Source organism: Leuresthes tenuis, unplaced genomic scaffold, assembly GCF_036924035.1.
Source record: "Leuresthes tenuis unplaced genomic scaffold, fLeuTen1.0.hap1 SCAF_14, whole genome shotgun sequence".
NCBI classification, from domain to species: domain Eukaryota; kingdom Metazoa; phylum Chordata; class Actinopteri; order Atheriniformes; family Atherinopsidae; genus Leuresthes; species Leuresthes tenuis.
In genome coordinates, this window is record NW_027325368.1 from 34,274,391 (window position 1) to 34,297,189 (window position 22,799).

The window sequence follows — 22,799 nt, forward strand, 5'->3', positions numbered from 1 at the left end:
GTGACCCTCTGCTTTTCCCACAGAAGAGGCTATGGTAGCATATGTTATCTCCTTTTTGTCGGGTCCAGCACGTTAGTGGGGTACCTCAGAATGGTCACATCAATCGACTATCTATGCAACTTTAAAAGTTTCTCAGAGGAAATGCGCCATACATTTGACCTAGCTGGACCTGAGAAGGAACCGGCTACAGTTCTTGCTAATATATCTCAGGGGAAAAGTTCTGTAGCTCAATATCCAGACAGTGGAGAATTTATGTGAGGGAGTAAGTCCATAATTGAGGGGAAAGTGCTGGCTGTGTTGGCTTTGGATCCGAGTTGGCGGTGAGGCGAGTAGATAGGTTGTTGAGAATGGCTGGCTGGGATGTCCAGGATATGATGGGGCAGGTACAAGGAAACCAGGACGAGGGAAGAGCAGGTGAGGCAGGTAGATACTAGAAGAACAGGGAATAGTTAGAGATACTTAGAGAACTATACGAGGAATCATATGTAGAGCCGATATGCCACTAAAAGTAGTGGGACGATCTGGCCGAAGACTGGTTGCTCCCGCAGCTCCTATAAGGACGTCTTAATGAGTACCAATGAGGAACAGGTGTTGAGGCAGGAGCAATCCAGGCACTGTCCAAGGCTCTCAGGAAAACCTGCTCAGCTCACCTAAGACTCAGATCCAAACAGCCAAGCATGATTGTGACAGTAGGGATGGACCTTGCCCTTTGTGTCCGACCTCTGTGACAACACAGCTCCCACTCCAGAATCAGAAGCGTCCACCTCCAGGACAAATTGATGCTTGTTTGGTTGAGAGAGAATGAGTGCTGTAGTGAACCTTTCTTTAAGTAGTTCACAGGCTTGGGCTGCTTCAGGAGACCAGAGGAAGGGAATCTTAATCGAGGTTAGTTGTGTCAATGGTAAGGCAATCACATTGTAATTGCGGATAAAACGGCGGTAGGAATGAGCAAACCTACGGAACCTTTATAGCTGCTTACGGTTAGTAGGAGTGGGCCACTCTGCCACCGCCTGTATTTTCTCCAGATCTGTCTTTACTTGCCCGTCCTGAAAGATGTAGCCGAGAAGTCACAGAAGGAACGTGAAATTCACATTTCTGGGCTTCAATGAACAGACGGTTTTCCAGAAGACTTTGGAGCACTTGGCGCACATCAATCCTGTGTTCAGCTGGGGATTTGGAAAAGATGAGAATATCGTCAAGATACACAAACACCTCTCATCTTTTCTGCATTCAAGCTTCTCCAGGGGGCCGCCATCTTCACAAAGCTTGATCTGCCAACGACTATCACTTGGTCAGAATGAGAAAAGGAGATGTGTGGAAGACAGCTTTTAACATGCCTGTAGGACATTATTACTACCTTGTCATGCCTTTTTGGTTGACAATTGCTCCCGCTGTGTTTCAGAACCTGGTCAATGATATGTTAGGAGACATGTTGAACAAGTTTGTATTCATCTACTTCGCCATCTGGATTTTCTATGATTTTCTTCTATTTCTATGAAGACTATGATCGAACATGTGGAACATGTGCAACGTCTACTCCAGAATCATCTGTATGTTATAGGAGAAAAACACCAGTTTCATGCCCACACAATCTCTTTCCTTGGCTTTATCCTGTCTGTTAATCAGATCTCCATTTGATTCCTCTAAAATGGAGGCAGTCAGAGATTATCTGGAACCTGAAAACCGTAAGGCTCTGCAATGCTTCCTTGGTTTTGCTAACTTCTATCGAAAATTCATCAGATACAGAGCGTCAATTCATTGTAGAGGTTGATGCTTCAGATCTCGGATTGGGTGCGGTGCTTTCTCAACGTGCCAAAATCTGTGTGCCTTTTTCTCTTGCCATCTGCAGAACGAAATCATAACATCAGAGACAGAGAGCTTCTGACAGTTAAAATGGCATTAGAGAAGTGGTGCCATTGGTTTTGGGGAGCCAAGAAACCTTTTTTAGATCTGACTGATCACAAGAATTTGGAATACCTCGGATCCGCAAAACGCCAGAACTCCAGACCCCTTCACAACGGAGTCCTAGGTTCTCATAATCCAGCTCCCTCAGTCTGCCCCACGATCGACTTTTTATACCAGACCAGGAGATTTGCATCAAAGATGTGCAGCCGACAGATCTGCAGCAACTGTGTGACACTATCATGTCAATATGAACTGAAGTGTCATCCTAATCTTAATCCATAGTGTTTAATATGAGTTCGGCCCACCCTTTGCAGCTATAACAGCTTCAACTCTTCTGGGCAAGCTTTCCACAAGGTTCAGGAGTGTGTTTATGGGAATTTTTGACCATTCTTCCAGGAGCACATTTGTGAGGTCAGACACTGATGTTGGACAAGTAGGCCTGGCTTGCATTCATCCCAAAGGTGTTCTATTGAGTTGAGGACTCTGAGCAGGCCAGTCAGGTTCTTCCACATCAAACTCGCTCATCTATGTCTTTATAGACCTTGCTTTGTGCACATTGTTGTTGGAACAGGAAGGGGCCATCCCCAAACTGTTTCCACAAAGTGGGAGCATGAAATTGTCCAAAATCTCTCGGTATGCTGAAGCATTCACTATAACTAAGGGGCCAATCCCCGCTCTTGAAAAACAATCCCACACCATAATCCCTCCTCCACCAAACTTTACTCTTGGGACAATGCAGTCAGACAAGTACCGTTGTCCTGGCAACCGCCAAACCCAGACTCTATCTATCCATCCATCCATCCATCCATCTACATACATACATAGATATAGAGAGAAATATGTGTATATATATAGATATATATATATTCTATATATATATATATAAATACATATATACATCTTTCTCTCTATATCTCTCTGACTGACTGAGACAGAAATATTCTAATACTGAAAAGGGATGCAGAAAATTGCAGCTGACTTTTGTAATCAAAGTGGTAAACAATATCTGGTGATAGTGGATTACTTTTCACGTGGTATTGAGATTGCACTTCCCTCTACCACAACCAGCAAACGAGTCATTTCATGCCCTAAAAGATTCTTTGTCAGGTGGGGGATCCCGTTGGAGTTAGTAACCAATCATAGTACCCAATTTACTTCTGCTGAATTAAGGCGATTCAGTGATACAACTTTAAATATGTGACATCTAGTTCCCACTATCCGCAAGTTAACAGTGCAGCGGTAATGACTGTTGCTACAGCTAAACGTATTCTGTGCCAACCAGACCCTCACTTGGCTCTTCTATCGAGCCACTCCACATCCTGTCATTTGTTTGAGTCCAGTGCAGCTGATGACTGGTTGTCAAATCAGGGCAACGGTTCCTATCTAGCCAAAACAGCTGTGGCCTGGTTCAATTAACTATCAGAATGTCAGGGCGAAAGATTACCAAAGTAAAGACTCCTGTCGTTTCTTCTATAACAGACGTCACTCTGCAAGACCTTTACGTGTGCTGCGGCCAGGCTAGAGGGTCAAGGTCAAACTGGATGGAGAAAAGGGCTGAACTACTCCTGCCAAGGTTATTGCCAAGGCACCAGAGCCCAGATCCTATTACGTGCAGACTGAACAGGAAACACTTGCATGAACGAACAGGAGACACATCCAAGAAGAGGCAGTGTGCAACCCAGGTTACACCTGAAGAGAGTTGTGACTCAAACGCTGATCACCTTGGTGACACTGGCCCCTCTCTCATCCCGCAGAAGGTCCCGATCATTCAAAAGTAAAGGATTGTGCTTTTTGAGCTACAATGAGTTAAAACGTCTCAAATGTGTTCTGAGTTGGTTGAGAAAATTGATATGTTTGATAATGCTTTATTGAGTAGAAGCTAATATTTTGTTAAACACTATCTTATTTTTGAAGCTGTGTTGATATGTTAATTAGTGGTTATTTGGGAACCTCTTGGAGGGTAAGCTAAAAGGGGGAGATATGTTTGATTTACCTGCAGTTCTGTTCTGGTCACTAGGAGTCGCTGGAGTCTAAGCAATGTATATGGTAATGGACTGTACTTGTATAGCGCTTTTCTAGTCTAGTTGACCAAGTGCGTATATGAGGGAGTATGTTAACCGTAGAGGGAGGCGTAGAATTAGGGAAAACAATACAGCTACCTGGAGTTTAGCCAAGTTGTTAGTGCCTGTTCAAGTATGCTACTAGAACCCAATAAAGCATTGTATTCAAGTACATGAGTCAATGAACTTCATGACATGGTTCTAGTGGTTTCAACAAAAAGAGTGTATGGCAGGGATGTGAGAGAGAGAGAGAGAGAGAGAGAGAGAGAGAGAGAGAGAGATAGATTGCTGAGGATTGGGCCTTTTCTAGCCCAGGCGCTTCGGGAAAAAGAACAATCCATTTTGGTAGATCTACCTATGGACAGACAGAATTATAAATCTGTGTTCTTAGAGCACCATAAGAATAACCGGGGCGTCACAACTGTTTAAAGTGTTCTTGTTGAGAAGTGGAGCGCTTGCAAAGGAAAACGCGTTAACACATTCATCTACTTCACTTAAAGGATCATTTTGTTTCTTTCAACAACTCAGTTTGAGATGTTAGAGATGCCTATTTCTCAAACCTGGTTTCAAAGAGCAGAGATAATCCCAAATTGTTATTTGACACCATTCAGGATATTACTCCTAATCCACCCGATTTATTTCTTTTTTTTTTTTTAAATGAGGATTGTGGGGGACTTCCGAGGTATGTATGACAGTAACTGGGCTCGTCACTAACTTTCTGAAAAAGTACTTGAAAAACAAGTTAACTTAAACTCCTTGTTTGGAAAAATATGCCACCAAAAAACTCTAAACCTGGACAATAATCTTCGAAGGCAAGAGCACAAAACAACATAGCTACGACCAAAGCCAGCCATGATGCTACTGACAACCACAAGGATGTTTGTGCTATCAAATACTGAGATACTGAATGCGATACTTTCACAGAAGCGGGATTTCGGCCGACAGTCAGCCGACATGCTGGAGGCTATTAACAGCATCAAGGGAGATCTGCTGTCCCACTCAAGGAGAATTGGTAAAAATGGAGGAGAGAATATCACAGACAGAGGAGGATGTCACCACTTTCCAGAAAAAAGTTAAACAACTGGAAGGAGCAATGGAGATACTACGCAATGAAACTCAAGAACAAGAAGACCTGAGACTGGCAGGTTTTCCTGAGAAAACCGAAAGCCCCAACATGTGCAGTTTTCTGAAAAACTGGCTCCCCAAGGTACTGAATAACACTGTCACCCCCACCCCAGTAATTGAGTGGGCGCACCGGGTCAGCCAGGTTAATACGAACCGGTCTTCAATGCCCAGACCTATGAACTGTAAAGACTGTGAAAATACAGCACCCAGAAAACAGAATAAGGTGCGTTACTTTTCTGAACTTCTTTACGCCGCCGTCAACAGCACATCAGGTAAATAAGGTAACTAAACATCTGAAAATCACTATGGTTATACCACGGAGGATTTGTGCTTTGGACAAACTGTCTTTTATTTCCTCTCTATTCATTATATGGATACCCTTATTTTGAAAATCCTCATTGTATACATTTAATGAATAAATATTCGTTTTGAAATATGGAAGCCGTACTACACATAAGCTTGAGAGGTATATATCCTTCAAGCATCTATTACTGCTTACTGTGCTAATAAGAGTTAGCTAGACTCTGGATTCCAGTTTTTATGTGCTTTTTTTTTCTTTTTCTCTCTTCTACTGGATTTATTTATTGTGAGGATTCAGGTCTCACACAATTAAAATCACCGCCAATTATGGATTAAAAGGGATTGATTTATGAATTGATATTATTACTCCTCTGGTGCAAGATGAAAAGAAAGCAGAATGAACTTGCCTTGGCCATTTGTTTTTCTTTATATAATTTTCATATATACATATATATATATAATTTATCTATTCATATCATTTTCAACCAAGTGAGTTTCTTGTAGGAAAATTATGTTAGCCTTCATTTGCTTAACCCTATTCAATGCCCGTTTCAGTTTTACCAATTTGTTCAGCCCTGTTGTGTTCCAGCGAGAGATTTTTTAACTCTGATCTAGTAGTCATTTGTGTCTGAAATAGGACACAGAGATTCTATTCCCTCCCAAAAAACCCTCATGCACTTCCCCAAATGAAGTACATGTGAACTACTCTGGTTATGTTCAACGTTTGATGCACACAATGAAGAGCAAAACATGATTCTTGCACTAATAAGTTTTAAGGTGAAAATGAAACTAAAACTAGAAAAAGCTGTTCCTGTGAAACAGCAGTGAGAATGCTCATAAGTTGAATGGGGATAGCTGACCATGCTAAAACCTTTCCATTTTAGTAGAAAACCAGTTGCTGAATTCTTAATCAGCACAGTATTCTATGAAGAAGGTCAAAGGTCAAGTTAGCAACTGTTAAAATGGCTGCTGTGTAAAATGTAACAGTAGAGTGGAAGAGAGATGTCCTCGCACTTATAGGAATGTTTGTAAACAGCTGCAGCTTAACAAGCACACACACACAAAAATGGACAAGGAGGAGAAGATGGCTGAAGGTAAGCGCTGTAAGCACCCTTGATACTCCATCCATCCATTTTCTATACTTTCAATCGGGTAGCGGGTGGGCTGGAGCCTATCCCAGCAGTCATCGGGCGAAAGGCGGGATACACGGTGGACAGGTCGCCAGTCCATCACAGGGCCACACAGAGACAAACAACCATGCACGCTCACTCCTACGGACAATTTGGAGTCACCAATTAACCTGACATGCATGTTTCTGTACAGTGGGAGGAAGCCGGAGTACCCGGAGAGAACCCACACATACATGGGGAGAACATGCAAACTCCACACAGAAAGGCCCCAGGCAGGGATGGAACCTGGAACCCTCTTGCTGTGAGGTGACGGTGCTAACCACCACACCACCCTGCAACCCTTGATACTATGACAGAGAAATCTATAAGAGCCATGAAAATAATCTTAACAATGTGAGCACCAGAAGGGTTAGAGGGACGCGGTAATGTAGTTTTTATTTCAATGGAGTGAAAGCTCTGGAAGATGTGGTTTTACTGGAGTCAATGGAGGCGTTTGAAGTCTTTCCCTTGCTTGGAGGCTTATAGCTGAAATTCTATAAATGTCATCTCTTTGGTAGTAACACTGGCTGAAAGAGGACATATTCCCTACATTTTAAGGTATAATTTGTTTCTGTAAGTTAAACTGTATGAAAGTTAGAAGACTAGGTTTGAAGACCTAGTCTTCTAACTAGACCTTCTAACTTTTGAAGAAAGTTAGAAGACTATTTTTGTCCTGTTTACTCTTCTTCTTTCCTTGTCCCCCGGTCTGGTTCAGCTCTATTACATGTAATATAATGTAAACAAAAATAGATAAATGGGCGGTTGATGGGCATCAAGGGGAGCTTTACATTTATAAAGCTTCCCATGGCAAAGCAAATCTGTTTGGCATAAAAGGTATTCAGATTACAATTCTGCTACCAAAATGCTGGACAGGACAAGGGAAAAAAAAGAAAAGAAAAGAAGACTAGGTTTGAAACTTTAGTTGAACTCCAAAACAAGCTGAAGAAAATCAAAGCGTCACTCTGCTGGCTGCTTCATAAAAACCAAGAAGTAGCAACAATGTTCACGTCATGGCTGCTGGTAGCCACATACACAAATAAGGTTTGAACCCAAGAGCAGACTGAGACTGAGTAATACGGAGAATAGTTTTATTTACAATGATTTATAGGTAAACAGGTTTCCAGGTGATTCTGGTCTGGTGGGTCACTATAGTGAGAGTGGTTGTTAAAAAAGTCCAAGGGGAATCCGCAATGTGAAGCAGACGGATTCTTAGTTGTTTCCACGAGGGGTACCAAGAGTTGTAGATGGTGTGAAGCTGTTCAGAGGTGCAGGCGGGACGAGCAGGCATGAGAGGCAGCAGATACGGAGTAGAATGATGAAAAAAAATCAAAGGAGTTATAATCCAACAGGATTCCAGGAACGAAGATCTCAACGGGGAGTAACTGGAAGAGAAGGCAAAGGTAAGGAGCGAGGGATATCTTTGTTAAGAAAGTTAAACGGGAACCGGATTTATCACAAGGGTAGTAAGACAATCTGGCGTCGTCTGTGGCTCCAGCCAGTCTTTAGACTGATGAAGGTAGATGAGCAACAGGTGTGCTGCAGGAGCTTCACAGACTCCACCTGACACTCTTCATGACCTGCTCTGCCCCACCTGCAACACATAGTCTACAACTCTGACAGTTATCCCCCTCTCAGCGGTTGCCTCTAGGCAAGCCAGAAGACTCACCCCTTCTGGAATGGTTGAACTCTGGGATGAGGGAGGGATACAGAATGTGATGGTGAGGCACCCAGGAGCGTTCTTCAGGACCATATCCCTCCCAGTCGACCAGATACCGCTGGCCACGACCCCTGCATCAGACATCCAGAATCCTCCGGACTGTATATGCAGGATGGTTGTCTATGATCCGGGCAGGTGGAGGGGCGTCGGCCGGGGGGCACAGCCTGCTAGAAGAAACTGGCTTGATCTGGGAGACATGAAAAGTAGAGTGAATACGAAAAGTGGCAGGTAATTCCAACCGGACGGCAGTGGAGCTGATGACAGTCTATTTCGTAGGGACCGATGAATCTGGGAGCCAGTTTCTTATGAGAAACCTTCAGAGGAATGTCTTTAGCAGATAGCCATACATGTTGGCCTGGAGAATACTGGGGAGCTCGTCGACGGTGTCGATCTGCCTGACACCGATTGCATTCAGCAGTATGTTGTAAGGCTGCCTTAGTGTGAATTCAGGTGCGGCGAGTCCTTTCTGGTGCTGAACTGACGGAACATCCAAATCTCTCTCCTCCTCAGAAAAAACAGGTGGTTGATAACCTAAGGATGCCTTGAACGGAGAGATGCCAGTGGCTGAAGAGGAGAGTGAGTTGTGGGAATACTCCATCCAGCATAACTGCTGACACCAAGTAGTGGGATTAGAAGATGCCATGCAGCATAGGGCAGCCTCCAGCTCTTAGTTCAGCTGTTCAGTTTGCCCATTGGACTGAGGATGGAAGCCAGAACTGAGGGAGACCTTGGATCCTAGAGTTGAGCAGAAGGATCTCCATACCTCTGAGGTAAACTGAGGTCCCCGATCCGAGACGACCTCAGATGGAATGCCATGGAGCTGAAAAACATGTTGAACCAGGAGGTCTGCAGTCTCCATGGAGGTGGGTAGTTTAACTAGGGGAACAAAATGTGCAGCTTTAGAGAATCAGTCGATGATAGTGAGGATAGTGGTTTTACTGGATGATGGCGGTAGCCCAGTGACGAAGTCCAAAGAAATGTGACCAGGGGTGGCTTGGAATCTGTAGAGGTTGTAATAGACCAGACGGTGGACAGCTGCTGCTCTTGTTGCGAGCAAAGACTTGGCAGGCTCTGACATACTCTCGGGTGTCAGATTCTAAGGAAGGCCACCAGAAATAACCAGTGTTATGGATCTTTGAATACTTGGGTGGCAAGCAAACTTGGAAGTGTGAGCCCACTGGATAACTGCAGAAGGTGCAGAAGCAGGAACATACTTGCAATCCTGAGGACCGTCTCTTGGATCTGGGTTGGAGGATAATCCTCGGGCGCATTTGGTTTTCCGACTTTCAGGAGATTCCCCCCACTTGGCCGGTATGAGGCAGGATACGAACTGACTTCTGTAATTCCTCAGCAGCAAACTGTCTAGACAGAGCATCAGGTTTAACATTAGGAGAGAAAGGTCGATATGGAAATAGAGAAATCAAAACGACCAAAGAACAGGGCCCAACGAGCTTGTCTTGAGTTCAGTCTCTTAGCATTTTGTTGGTAGGTTAGGTATTTGTGGTCAGTCCAGACCAAGAATGGTTGTTTGGGTAACACAAGCCAATGTCTCCATTCTTCTAATGCCAATTTGATGGCCAAAAGCTCTCTGTTACCCACATCATAAATTTGTTCTGAGGGTGTCAAACGTCACAGGGATGTAGATTACCATCCTCCTCTGTTCTTTGGGAGAGAACTGCCCCTACCCCAGAGTCAGAAGCATCCACTTCCACAATAAATTGGCACTCTGCTAAAATACTCAGAAAACGCACACAAGATCCATTACTCAAAAACACTCTGACAATATGGCTTGAAGCCCATACCTTTTTAAATGACGCCCCCAAACTATCTTGTTTCCCACCTATATGGGTAAATGAAAACTTCACTCCTGGGAGGCGTGACATGGGATTCAGACAATGGATGAAGAGAGGACTAAGCAAAATAACAGATCTTTATGATGAAGTAATGTCATTCACACAATTACCTACCTGGGAAACATCACTTTAAGTACAAGCAACTAAGAAGCTGCATATAATCCCAAATTAAAATCACTTTGGAATCCTCACTATCCACCATTGAACAACTCATGATAAATCACTTAGATGGCAGTGGTTTACTATTAGCAGGTTCTAAAGAAAAGTCTCTCTCTTATCTATCTGCATGGGGAAATGATCAACTGTCAGACATCAGCATTGAGGACTGGGAGGATGAATGTCTTCTGGCCCAAACTCAAACTTTAATATACAAGATGCAAACTCCTACAGTATATAAGGTTGCTTAGGACTTATATCGCACCAGTTAAATTGCCCCACTTTAATCCCAATATTCCTGACTACGGCATCAAAGGTATGGAAGAAGTTGGTACCCTGCTACATTGTATGTGGAGCTGTCAAAAACTGCAGATATTCTGGAAAGTGGTTCTTGACATAATTTCAAAACTGACAGGAAGGGTTGTTCCAGTTGAAGCTAAGATGTGTTTGTTGCACAAATACATTGAGGATTTCCCAGTGACTGTAAAGGAATGTAAACTAATTCATTTCTGTCTGTTACAAGCTAAAAGTGTAATTGCCTTAAAATGGAAGGAGATTCAGGAACCTACCTCTGATCAATGGATTACAAAGTTATCATCCAATTTAGCACTGGAAAAACAGACTTACATGGCAAGAAGAAAAGTTGAGGACTTATACAAGATGTGGTCTTTTTCCTAACCTCATGAATAAACTAAATGTTCAAATGCCTAGAACTAGTCAAGGACTGATGACACCACCTCTATGACCTAAAAAAGGGATTGTGAAAATTTTCTTTCTTTCTTCTTTGAAAAGGTGAGCAACATGAAAAACAATCTGCTGATGTATTACATTTATTTATTTATTCATTCCTTCATTTAATGATCAGAGGATTTACAATAATCACTAAAAATCAGTGGAGGGAGGTGCTTTAAGACAGCTGTTTACAGCTCTTCTGTTTGCTTTCAGTCTGAGCACAAGTTGGATGAGATATTAACAAGTATTGTCGCCTGAATTTGTCAGTTACACATTTGTCACCGTGGGAAATTATATTATGAGCATATTTAAGAACACAGAAGTGTTTCTTTGAGTCACAAGCTCTCTTGCTGGTGCCCTAACAGATTACTTAAAAGCAGATTAAACTTTCTTCCACAGACATAGAAAATACTGAAAATTCAATGACCTAAGCTTCCTCAAGAAGAGGCTAATTGGTCAGTGTTGCATTTCCAGTTTAGTCTGTTGTCAAGGTGCACATCCAAATATCTTTAGTGTTCAACTACCTCCATCTCCTGTCCCAGGATGGAATTAGTGTTTGGTGTAATCCTGGTCATCCTAAAATCCACATTAATCTCTTTTGTCTTGTTCACATTCAAGATGATGCTACTGTTTCCACACCATGCAACAAAGTGGTCGACAAGATCCCTGTATTTAGCTATTTGTCCATCATCAACACACCTCACAGTTGCAGAGACATCTGGGTATTTCTGCAGATGACAGCACAGGAGATTTCTCCTAAACCAGGCTAAGACTGAGGTGGTGCTATAGGATCCCAGACAGTTTATCTGCGCAGGATTTTAGCACCCTGAAGCTGATACCATCTGGTCAAGTCTCCCCAGCTGCCTCTTATGCTTACTAGAGAAAGATTTCCTGATACTGAGGATGTTGTGGAAGTTGGATTAATGAAATGAAAATTAAATTGAATTCAATTTAGAATATATTTTATCTTAAAATTAAGCTATAATTAAGGGGGTGTCAGTGTTGTTCTTTATGTGATCAACCAGTTCCCTGCACCAAACAATTGCAGTCATCAGAGTATTCCTGGAGATGACAGGAGTCTGAGTTATACCGGAAGTCTTAGGTGTACAGAGCCAAGATAAATGGCTCTTGGCTCTGTAGACTGTGCTCTGTAGACTGTACTCTAAAGTTCCCATGTGGTACTCCTGTGCTACTGACCACACACAACCCTTCAGTCTCACAAACTGATCTATTTGTCAGGTCGTCAATAATCCAGATAATTCTGTGGGGGTATCCAGCTGTATTTTCTGGAGCTTCTTACATAACAGAGCGGACTGACTTGTGTTTAAAAGCATTGGAGAAATAAAACAGCTTGATCTTCACTGCACCACCTGCCTTGTCCAGATGAGAGTTGGCTTTCTGAAGCAGATAAATGACATCTTCAACACCAACTCAAGTAACATAACCAAACTGTAGTGGGTCCTGAAATGTTTTTATTTGCTCATTTAGGTGAGCTAATACTAGCCTTTCCTGGACTCTCAATATATGGGATGTTAAGACAACCAGTCTGTAGTCATTGAGGACAGACAATTGACATTTTTTAGGTACTGGAACAAAGCAGGATGCCTTCCACAACACTGCTACTTTCTCCTAACAGGCTATGGTTAAAGAGGTGTTGTAGAATCCCACATAGCTGTTCTGCACAAGTCCCAATACCCCAGGGCTAACACCATATGGACATGCATCCTTGTTCTGCTTTGGTCTCTCCAGCTGCCTCCTCACCTGACTGCTTAGACACTTACATAAGATGTATTGTGCCTCTGGAGGGGAGGCAGAGAAGGTTTCAGAGAAGGTTGCTGGAGGAGGGAGAGGAGTATGCTGAGTGTTGATCTGAGCTGAACCTATTGAAATACATGCTCATCAGTTCTGTCAAGACTTCCATTCGCCTGATCCGCTTTCACCTTAAAGCCTGTGATCTTTTTCATCTCTTACATTATTTTGCTTTCCAGCTTTTTTCTGTACACCTCTTTGCACTCTGTTGTCTTCTTTTTCAACTGTTTTTAATAGTCCTCAATATAATTTTTGTGCCTTCCTGAGCGTTCCAAACTATTTCCCAATAATATCGAAGGAAGACCTGGTCCATTTGCCTTATTCCACCTGTTTTTCTGTCCAGCTCCTCCCCAACACCCACAGTTTTTCCTCTTTAAATTGTCAGGGATTTGGTGTCTTATTTCTGGCTTTGTTTGGAAAGCTCAATTAGCTACTAGCTTTGGTAAAAAGAAAAGTCATGCGTTGGCACGGCAACTCATCATCACAGATGTTGGACAGTTTAAAAAATACGTCAAGAATCCTATGGAGCAGCACAGATTCCAAATCAGAAGAAAAAATGCTAAAAAAACTTTTGTGCAAAAAAAGTTGCTCAGAATAAATCACAAAAAAATACAAATTTTGACTAAAAACAAGCGGACCTACCACAACTTGCAGGCCAGCTTAGTGTTAGGCGCATTCTAGAATTATTTGTTTTAAGTTAAGATTGATCACTGAGGTGCAGGGTGACACTATAAACGTGTGACAGGAAAGTTACAGGTAAGGTGTGGGGTCTGTATCGTTGAAAGGAGGAGAATGCTGGGCATTAGTCTGACCTGATTAGACATGTTCATTGGTTCTGTTAATAAGTCTGATACTCCTTCTTTCTTAAAGGCTGCAATTATTTTTCATCCCTGACCACACAGTCTTTATATTATTCTGTTGGAGCTTGTTTTGCTGCTATTTCTGCACCTCCTTATCGTCTACCTCAACTGTAATATCATTTGTAATATTGTAAATATCTCTGCCTCTACCACCGAGCCACAAACAATTTAACTGTACTTGTGCTCTTCATCTTTGTTATGCAGCGGCCGGAGAATAGCAGTTTCACATGTTGAATGAATCTCTGTCATGCATTGGGTAGATTAGGGGAATCCCATTCCATGTGTGGTGTAGGTACAGTCGAGGAATCCATTGTACGTTCATTGCTGCTCCCGGTCCATCAAACTTCTGCTACTATGTAATATTCTGGGATGTGCAGCACTTGAATAAACATGTGCCAATCATTGAAGTTACCTTTGCCTTTATTTTATTTATTTTACTCACATAGCCATTCTTCGTACTTGTCTCTACTGTCATCCTAACCGTCCCCAGGCTAGTCTTCCCCTACTGTTTATAAATGAGGCAGACTATGATAATGGGACTACACAACAACATCCATCAGTGTGTCCTTGTCTAGTACTCTGTTTTGATACATGCCTTTGGACATTTTTAACTGTGGACCATTACCCTTTTCAGTTTTATTGTGTTTATTTTTTATCTTTAATCTTGTTTTAAGTAAAAACAAAGCTGTTTTTATTTAGGTACTGCTTTCAAGCCCAAACTTTTTTCTCATCGTTTTAATCATCTTAGAGTTACCTGCTATTTATTTATTTTATTGGTCTTAAAAATTGAGAATAATAATAATAATAAAAAGGAAACACTTTGACATTCTGCACCAGTCTCTGCCCTTGGTTCCTAAACCTATATTTTCTTGTCTAAAAATGTCATACCTGTAATTTGGCCCCATATACTTTTGTTGGTGACCTTACAACCTGATATCAAAAATTATCTAAAATGTCTAATCTGTCTGTTTATCTATTTATTCATTTACCTTGTCTTGTTTTATGATGAGAGGGGCTTCATCTGTACAAACTTGATACAGCTAATAATAGATTATGGCATTACATAACAGACATAATCTTGTTCAATCATGCCTCCTCATTGTACAACTTGTTAATGTTCACTAACCACTTCAAATATACACTACCAGTTAAAGGTTTGGGCACACCTTCTCATTTAAAGTTTTTTTTTTGTTTTTTCATGACTATTTATATTGTAGATTATGAATGAACACATATGAAATTATGTAGTAAACAAAAAGCGTGAAATAACTCAAAACGCTTTGATATTTTAAGATTCTTCAAAATAGCCACTCTTTGCTTTGATTACTTCTTTGCACATTCTTGGCATTCTCTTTAAGAGCTTCATGAGGTAGTCACCTGAAATAGTCAATGCTGAGCACTTTTTGGCCCTTTTGCCATCACTCTGCGGTCCATCTCATCCCAAACCATCTCGATTGGGTTTAGGTCAGGTGACTGTGGAGGCCAGGTCATCTGGCATAGCACTGCATCACTCTCCTTCTTGGTCAAATAGCCCTTACACAGCCTGGAGGTGTCATTGTCCTGTTGAAAAATAACTGATGGTCCAACTAAACGCAAACCGGATGGGAGGGTATGTTGCTGCAGGATGCTGTGGTAGCCATGCTGGTTCAGTGTGCCTTCAATTTTGAATAAATTCCCAACAGTGACACCGGCAAAGCACCCCTACACCATCACACCTCCTCCTCCATACTTCACAGTGGGAACCATGCATGTAGAGACCATCAACAACACAACTGATGTTCCCAACCCCATTAAGAAGGCAAGAAATTCCACAAACGAACCCTGACAAGGCACGCCTGTGAATTGAAAATTACTTCAGGTAACAACATCATGAAGCTCACTGAGAGAAGGCCAAGGGTTTGCAGCACTGTCAACAAAGCAAAGGGTGGCTACTTTGAGGATTCTAAAATATGAAACACATTTAGTGTTATTTCACACTTTTTGGTTTACTACATAATTCTATATGTGTTCATTCATAATTTTGATGCCTTCGGTGAGAATCTACAATGTAAATAGTCATGAAGAAAAAGAAAAAACATTAAGTGAGAAGATGTCCAAACCTTTGACTCGTACTGTAGATCTTAATAAAAAGACATTTTCATGCTAATGTCCTTTTCAGTCATGCGCTGTTTTCCATTGATCTGATGGGAACTGAAAATGAAAATGCTGGTGTTACATAAAAATTAGCACCTTGTTTCATTTTTACCCGGAAAACATTTTGCAATGGCAATGTCATGAGGTTGGACCTAGCAATATTTATTAAGTCTGAACTGTTGCTGTCATAATAACAGATCAGCATGCACAGTAACAGTGGGTTATTTGTTTAAATGGTGGCTTATGATCACTTGACCAACGGAATCCATCAGATCGTGCTCTGTTTGTTAAATAACAGCACTGTCCAAACTTTCCTCCTTGATGCAGGATTTAGCTTGATTCAATAATTAGCTGCAGCCCTGCATTGTTTTTTAACAGCATGTCAGTCAATTGAACAGGAGAAATTGGTGCATAAAGGCAACTGACCTACAGTTGCTACAGTTACAGTTTCTGCTTTTTGTCTGACTTTATAAAAGAAACTGCTCCCATCCACAATTTTGTGAAAAATGCAATGTGCCTGGTAGGATGACATGATTTCTTTATGGTGAAAGGACATAACACTATGAGAAAAAAGCATTCTGTTTCGCTGGAAGGCTGTAGCACTTGTTATATATTGCTTTTCAAATATAGACAGATTGCAACAGCGTCTGTCTTTTCTGTGTGTCAATTGAATATCTTTAACAGTGGCACATCAAAAGTGTAATAATGCTCTCATCAATGATGAAGTGTTCCAGACAATAAGCTACTCCCACCACTACCAGGACACTTTGTTTGTAGGATGTAAAAACACTGTGTTGCAAGCCCATTGCCTCAATTTACTGCACCAAAATAACATCAAACTACTGTAGCTCCAAGAGAAATGTTTGTATATACATCATCAGTGCTGATGCATATACAAATATATAATATACGGTATGTGACATATGATGTACAGTATAACATATACAGGCAACAATAGTGATCTGAATTAATTCATAAAGAAAGACATCATATATGTGCTTTAATCCTCCACAATTCACTACATGATGCATTGCTGACAATCGGAATACGTGATGATCATTTTAAAGAAATATCAACCAGAGCCTGTTGTGCGCATTGTGCACAGAGGAAAGTGAGTTCCAGTACGAATGTTCCTTCCTCCTCATAATGTCTATAGCCCTAAGCACAGAGATATAAAAATACACTCCATTCAGAGGGCTATGTTGCCTAGCAGCCAGAAAGTTGGCAGAATGGTGAGGCAGTGTGTAACACAAAACATGCAGCAGACAGAGCAGCTGTGGCTGGAATAAAATGAGAACAGGGAAAAATGTGTAATTAATTCTGAATTTTGTCAGTATAAACCAAGTTACGTGGCTGTCCCACCACAGCCACGTACAAATAGCTCTATATGTCCGACCTCATCCACAAATCTAAGCTATCTACCTGCCAGCTCAATACTCTCCCTACTTCTCTGACCCCTCTAATAACTTCTATTTTCTCTGGTATTGTTCCATCATCTCTCAAATCAGCTATTGTAACTCCAGTTCTTAAGAAAACTGGTGCTATGATGATCTATTGATTTTAATAACCCTCATCCCATCTCAAATCTCCCTTTCCAAAATCCTGGCAAAAATTGTTGCATCTCAGGTTCATGATCCCCTCTCTTTCAATATTTTGGATGACCAATTCCAATCTGGTTTTCGCCCATTTCACAGCATTAAAATAGCTATTATCAAAATCACCAATGACCTCCTCATGCCACTGCCATTGTGGGGCGGCTGTAGCTCAGGAGGAAGAGCAGTCGCCCACCAATCGGAAGGTGGTTCGACTCCGGTTTCCTCGGGCTACATGTCGAAGTGTCCTTGGGCAAAACACTGAAGCCCACGTTGTCTACCGATGCATCCATCGGTGTATAAATGGTTAGAAAGCACATAAGTTATGTACAGACTTAAGACGTGCTGTATGAGTATGTGAATGGGTGAATGTGGCATGTAGTGTTATAAGCGCTTTGAGTGGTCAGCTTGACTAGAAAAGTGCTATACAAGTACAAGTCCATTTACTCTTTACCATCATCACCCTCCTCGATTTAAGTGCAGCCTTCAATACAATCTCCCACATCATCCTCATTGACAGATTAGCTGTCATTGGCTTATATAAAATCCTGAACTGGTTTGAATCATATCTCTCTGAACGTACGCAGTCCAAATCAAATAATTTATACCCCCTTCCCCCCCTTCTGGTATACCCCAAGGTTCTGTGCTTGGACCTCTCCAATTCCTTATCTACCTCCTCCCTCTTGGCAATATATTCCGGACATATGACATTCAGTGCCACTGCTACACAGATGACACCCAGCTCTACCTGTCCACTAAACCCAACTCCTCAGTTTCCCCTTCTCCCCACATTAAGAGTCTGGGTGTCATCCTTGACAGCACTATATCATTCCTGTCCCACATAGGGAATGTCACTTACTTCATCTACGTAACATCTCATGTCTGCGCCCGTCTCTCATACCCAACAGTACTGCTATCCCTGCTATTACTTATTACCTGACAAGTTCATCCATGAACTGCAACTAGTTAAAAACTCTGCCACCTGAATTATTTCCAGAACCCCCTCCATCAGTTAAATTACACCTGTTCTGCACACCAAAGTGTGCAGCAAGTATAAAGTAGTGCACTTGATGAGTTTCAAAGATATTTTACTTTTCTGCAGTAATCATCATTTGCCAATTTGTACCAATTTGACAGGTACTGCATAACTGAAATCTTTAAACAGAGCTGTGTGGGACATTGTAAACTATTTGTCAGTAAGAAAACTTGGTTATTAACCTGCCAGGACCCCAAATTTACATGTTTGATCTCAATACATACTCAAGACTATAATTAGCCTTGTTTTCCATTTCAGCTTGAAGATAATGTATTTTTCAAAAGGTGAACAAGAATAACTGGAGAAGAATAATTCAATAAAATTCAGTTTATTAAAATATCGTCAATTCTCTACATGTGTTCTCAAAGCACTTGAAGAGAAAATAAATAAGAAAAAATAAAAGATTTTAGAGGAAGTATCTAAGACATCCTCCAAATAAAATTGAATTATGTTGTTCTTTTTGACAATGGCAATTTTATTTATATAGCACATTCATTACATGTAAACCCAATGCGCTGAACATAGACAAAGTATGAGAGAACCACACACATAACAAATTTACACGTGAAAATGCAATACAGGTTAACATACATACAAACACACAATACTTGTAGGCTTGGGAGAATAGCAATGTTTTGAGTTTAGTTTTGAATGTAGACAAAACTGTAATGGACATCAGGTGAGAACATAATTTGTTCCAGAGATCTGGACCGAAGCCCCTGAAAGCACCCTCAGAAGATTTGAATTTGGATCCTACTGACTGTTTTGATATTCCTGCAAATAAAGTGTTGCAGTAATCCAATCAGTTCAATATGAATGAATGAATGACATGACATTTTTCACGAGTTAGTTTCTGATAAAAACTTTTTAGCTTTAGATATATACATGTATAATCTTAAGGGGTGGAAAGTTCTACAAGGATAAAATTTTCGTCTCCTCCAGTTCTAATAAGTTTCTTTACATACGAGCATTTAATATGACTGATACATTTTAGGAGTTTTTGAACGGAGGTCACATCAAATGAAAAAGATAAGTACAACTGTATATAATCTGCATATGAATGGTAATATATAATATGATTCTTTATGATATTATGAAGTGAGAGCATGCTAGGGATAAAGAGAAGTGAACCAAGAACTGACCCTTGTGAAACCCCAGAGAGAATTTTTCTTTTTGTTGATTTGAAAACCAGAAACTGACTTGACAGACCTACTGAATCATAAAGTCTTCAAATCAAAATGTCTTCATCGACAGTGTAGAAGGTAATAGTGAGATCTAGTAGAACTAAAAGTCTATCCCAGTGGTCATCGGGCGAGAGGTACACCCTGGACAGGTCGCCAGTCCATCACAGGGTGGTAAGTATAAAGGTTGTTATTCAAAAAATATTCCTACAGTTGTTTTTAGAGAATTTCTTTCAAACAATTTATTTAGATAAAGAAGATTGGATGCATGTCTATAGTTAAGGATTACAGACACCTTCCAGATCGCTGGGATTTACAGGTGAGAATGTGAACCTTGAGCTTGTGGCAATATTTTGGTAAAAGGATGACATATACTTGAAGTTAATTCATCATCTGCAGTATTAGAACATTTTTCCAGGAGGACATTTGTAACTTTGTTGCATTTGTTCGTGGAGAGAAATTCAGCCAGTGTGGATTTGGAGGGATTAATTAGTTTTTCATCAAGAGAATAAGAGGGCAGATTATTATTAATCAATTGGGAAATGTGAGTTTATCTGTTTTTTTATTTTTTTTGTTGTAGGAATGAAATGCATTTCTATTTATCTCAAAATCAATTTGTAATTTTTTTCTGCCTTCCAGCAGATTTATTTTGCTGTCCTGACTTTGTTTTTACTATTATTACTGTTACTTTTCGTCATATGGTATTATACTACACCATGAAAAGCAAAATCAAACAAGATGATATACCTGAGTTAACTTACTTGACTTTTCATGATCTGTAATGTAACTATTGCACGTGTGCACACAGTGACTTTGATACCGAAACAACATACTGTGCAGCACATATTGATATCTTATTGATAATATAAATAATATTGCTGAATGCTGAAAGAAAAACATATTGTTGAACCTACTGGAGGGCTGTTAGTCAAACAGGGAAAAACAGTAACAGTGAAAGAGTCAGTGGAACACAGATCTCAGGTAGGCCAAACCATAACTTGTGACCATTACTGTGTAATACTAATCATTGAATGACTACAGCGTCTTCAGGGTTTTTTAAATAATGGCTTCAAAATGTTTGTATGAATAACTGCTATATGCAAAAGAAATCATGTGGAGTCTGCAGAGGGTGAAAAAACAGGACAAAGAGGAGGAGAATTTAGACTAAAAAATGGATGGATGGATGGATGGATGGATGGATGGATGGATGGATGGATGGATGGATGGATGGATGGATGGATGGATGGATGGATGGATGGATAGATAGATAGATAGATAGATAGATAGATAGATAGATAGATAGATAGATAGATAGATAGATAGATAGATAGATAGATAGATAGATAGATATTTACCTCCACAAAATAAAAGCAGGGAAGCAGAGTGACGCTGTCCTTGGTCTCTGTACCGCCGTTCAGTCGCTCCTTGCCACGAGACATCACGAGCAGCCGGTGGTCTCTCCCGTTATCGGGAGACAGTGAACTATACTTGATTCCCCTCGTAATTTTTGCTAAATGCTTAGCGCGTTCCTGTTTTCCTTTTCGTCCTCAAGCCCCTAAAGGCGAACCTCCATCGAATGCCGAAGTGTGCCTTAAGGGTCAGAGCCTTCTGATAAGATGTGTCTTCTCTCACACCAAAACCGTGATTTCTGGTCTTCAAGAAAATGTGTCCTTATACGAGTCCAGGTATGGTTTCCGTCAAATGTGTTCACTTTGTGTGTAGACATCAACGTCAAGATACATATTATTTCTGGTGTGTAAATGTATGCGATCTTCAGAGGAAAGGCACCCTCCAGTCTCACTGCTCTTCGTGTAACTAGGTGTCGATAATCGTTTCAGTCCGTCACACTCCTCCACCTTGATTCTGCTCTGCTCTTCTCTGCTGCAGCAAACCTCAAAGTTACCTCAGCCAAAACCGTCTTTCCGGTAAGGAATTTCAAAATATGTATTTGTATTTTATGTTTATAATATGTATTTTTACATGTATGTTTAAATGTTTCAACGCTTTGTTTCAATATATTTATTTGAAGGTACAGTCAGAGCTGGGTAAACTGCTTTGCTATATCATACAATATAATTTCCCTTTGGATATGCAATTTTCCTTTGTGAAATATAAATATATAAAATAAAATAATTTTTCATTTAATTTTCACATTATTTAATCTCTCCTTTTATGCTCCTTGAATGAAATTAGCTTCAAAATATCATCAGCTTACAAACAACACTTGCACAATATCAAATATCAAAACATACAATGGCAGTAATAAATATATGCATCTCTGCAGGTTTGTTTCTATTTATCTATCTTGACAACCGTTTTTCCTATCAACTTTAAACTGTTGACGTGTCGTTGAAGGAAGTGAGTACAATATCGATTTTGAAGTTCAGATGAGGAATGGTCTCATTTTGGTGATCATCTGTTTTGTTCTTTGTTCACACACAGTGATCCAAGACATACAGCAAAATGCTGAAATTAAGATCATCATTTAAGGATGCTGGCTGTTTTCAACAAAATGAATTTATTAGTTGAGAATACAACCTTTGTTAACAACAACCGAGAATGGGCAAAGGCTACATATGTATTTGGAGATGCATTGACAGACAACCAAATGTTGCCTGTAACCTGGGGGGGTTGGAGCCTATCCCAGTGGTCATCGGGCAGGATGACACCCATGATAGGTCGCCAGTCCATCACAGACATGTTTTGTCTTGATTGCATTTTGTCCAGTAAACTGTAAACTAGATTTTCAATGTGGTAGTGGGGCATGTAGATCAATCATAGTTTAGCAAGACTTTCCAAAATAAGTATTTCTATTTAATTAACTGAGATATACATCATCGGGACACTTGAGTCCAGAGCCACTATCTAATCCTGTAACCAGCTACACAAACATTTTAGAAAACTAAAGCTAAAATCTTAGTATCAAAACAATGTCTAGCTAATATTCGAAAGGGGGATTTGATATAAAAACTAAAAACTGAAGTTAGACTTTATCCAGTTCGTTTAAAAAAAATGAGGCATCATAAAAATCTATATAAAAGACAAAAACTTAAAAAAATTAGAATGAATAAAGAAAAGAAACCTAATAGGATGAAAATAAAAACAAAATAATCTAACTCTCTTAAAGAATTAAAGTTTTAAGATGAGACAAAAAACATAAAGTGTGAAAGC

General features: G+C 40.5%; 1 protein-coding gene across 1 annotated transcript in view; it reads right to left on the bottom strand.

The window, feature by feature from the left end:
- LOC140268308 (phospholipid phosphatase-related protein type 4-like) overlaps positions 1-21,537 on the bottom strand; it is a 107,151-nt gene extending 85,614 nt beyond the window's left edge. Inside the window, exon 1 of the mRNA XM_072363110.1 lies at positions 20,984-21,537. Within this exon, the coding sequence (XP_072219211.1) occupies positions 20,984-21,067 (84 nt within the window). The 5' untranslated portion in view covers positions 21,068-21,537. The remainder of the gene's footprint in view (positions 1-20,983) is intronic.
- Between the last annotated feature and the right edge of the window lie 1,262 nt (positions 21,538-22,799).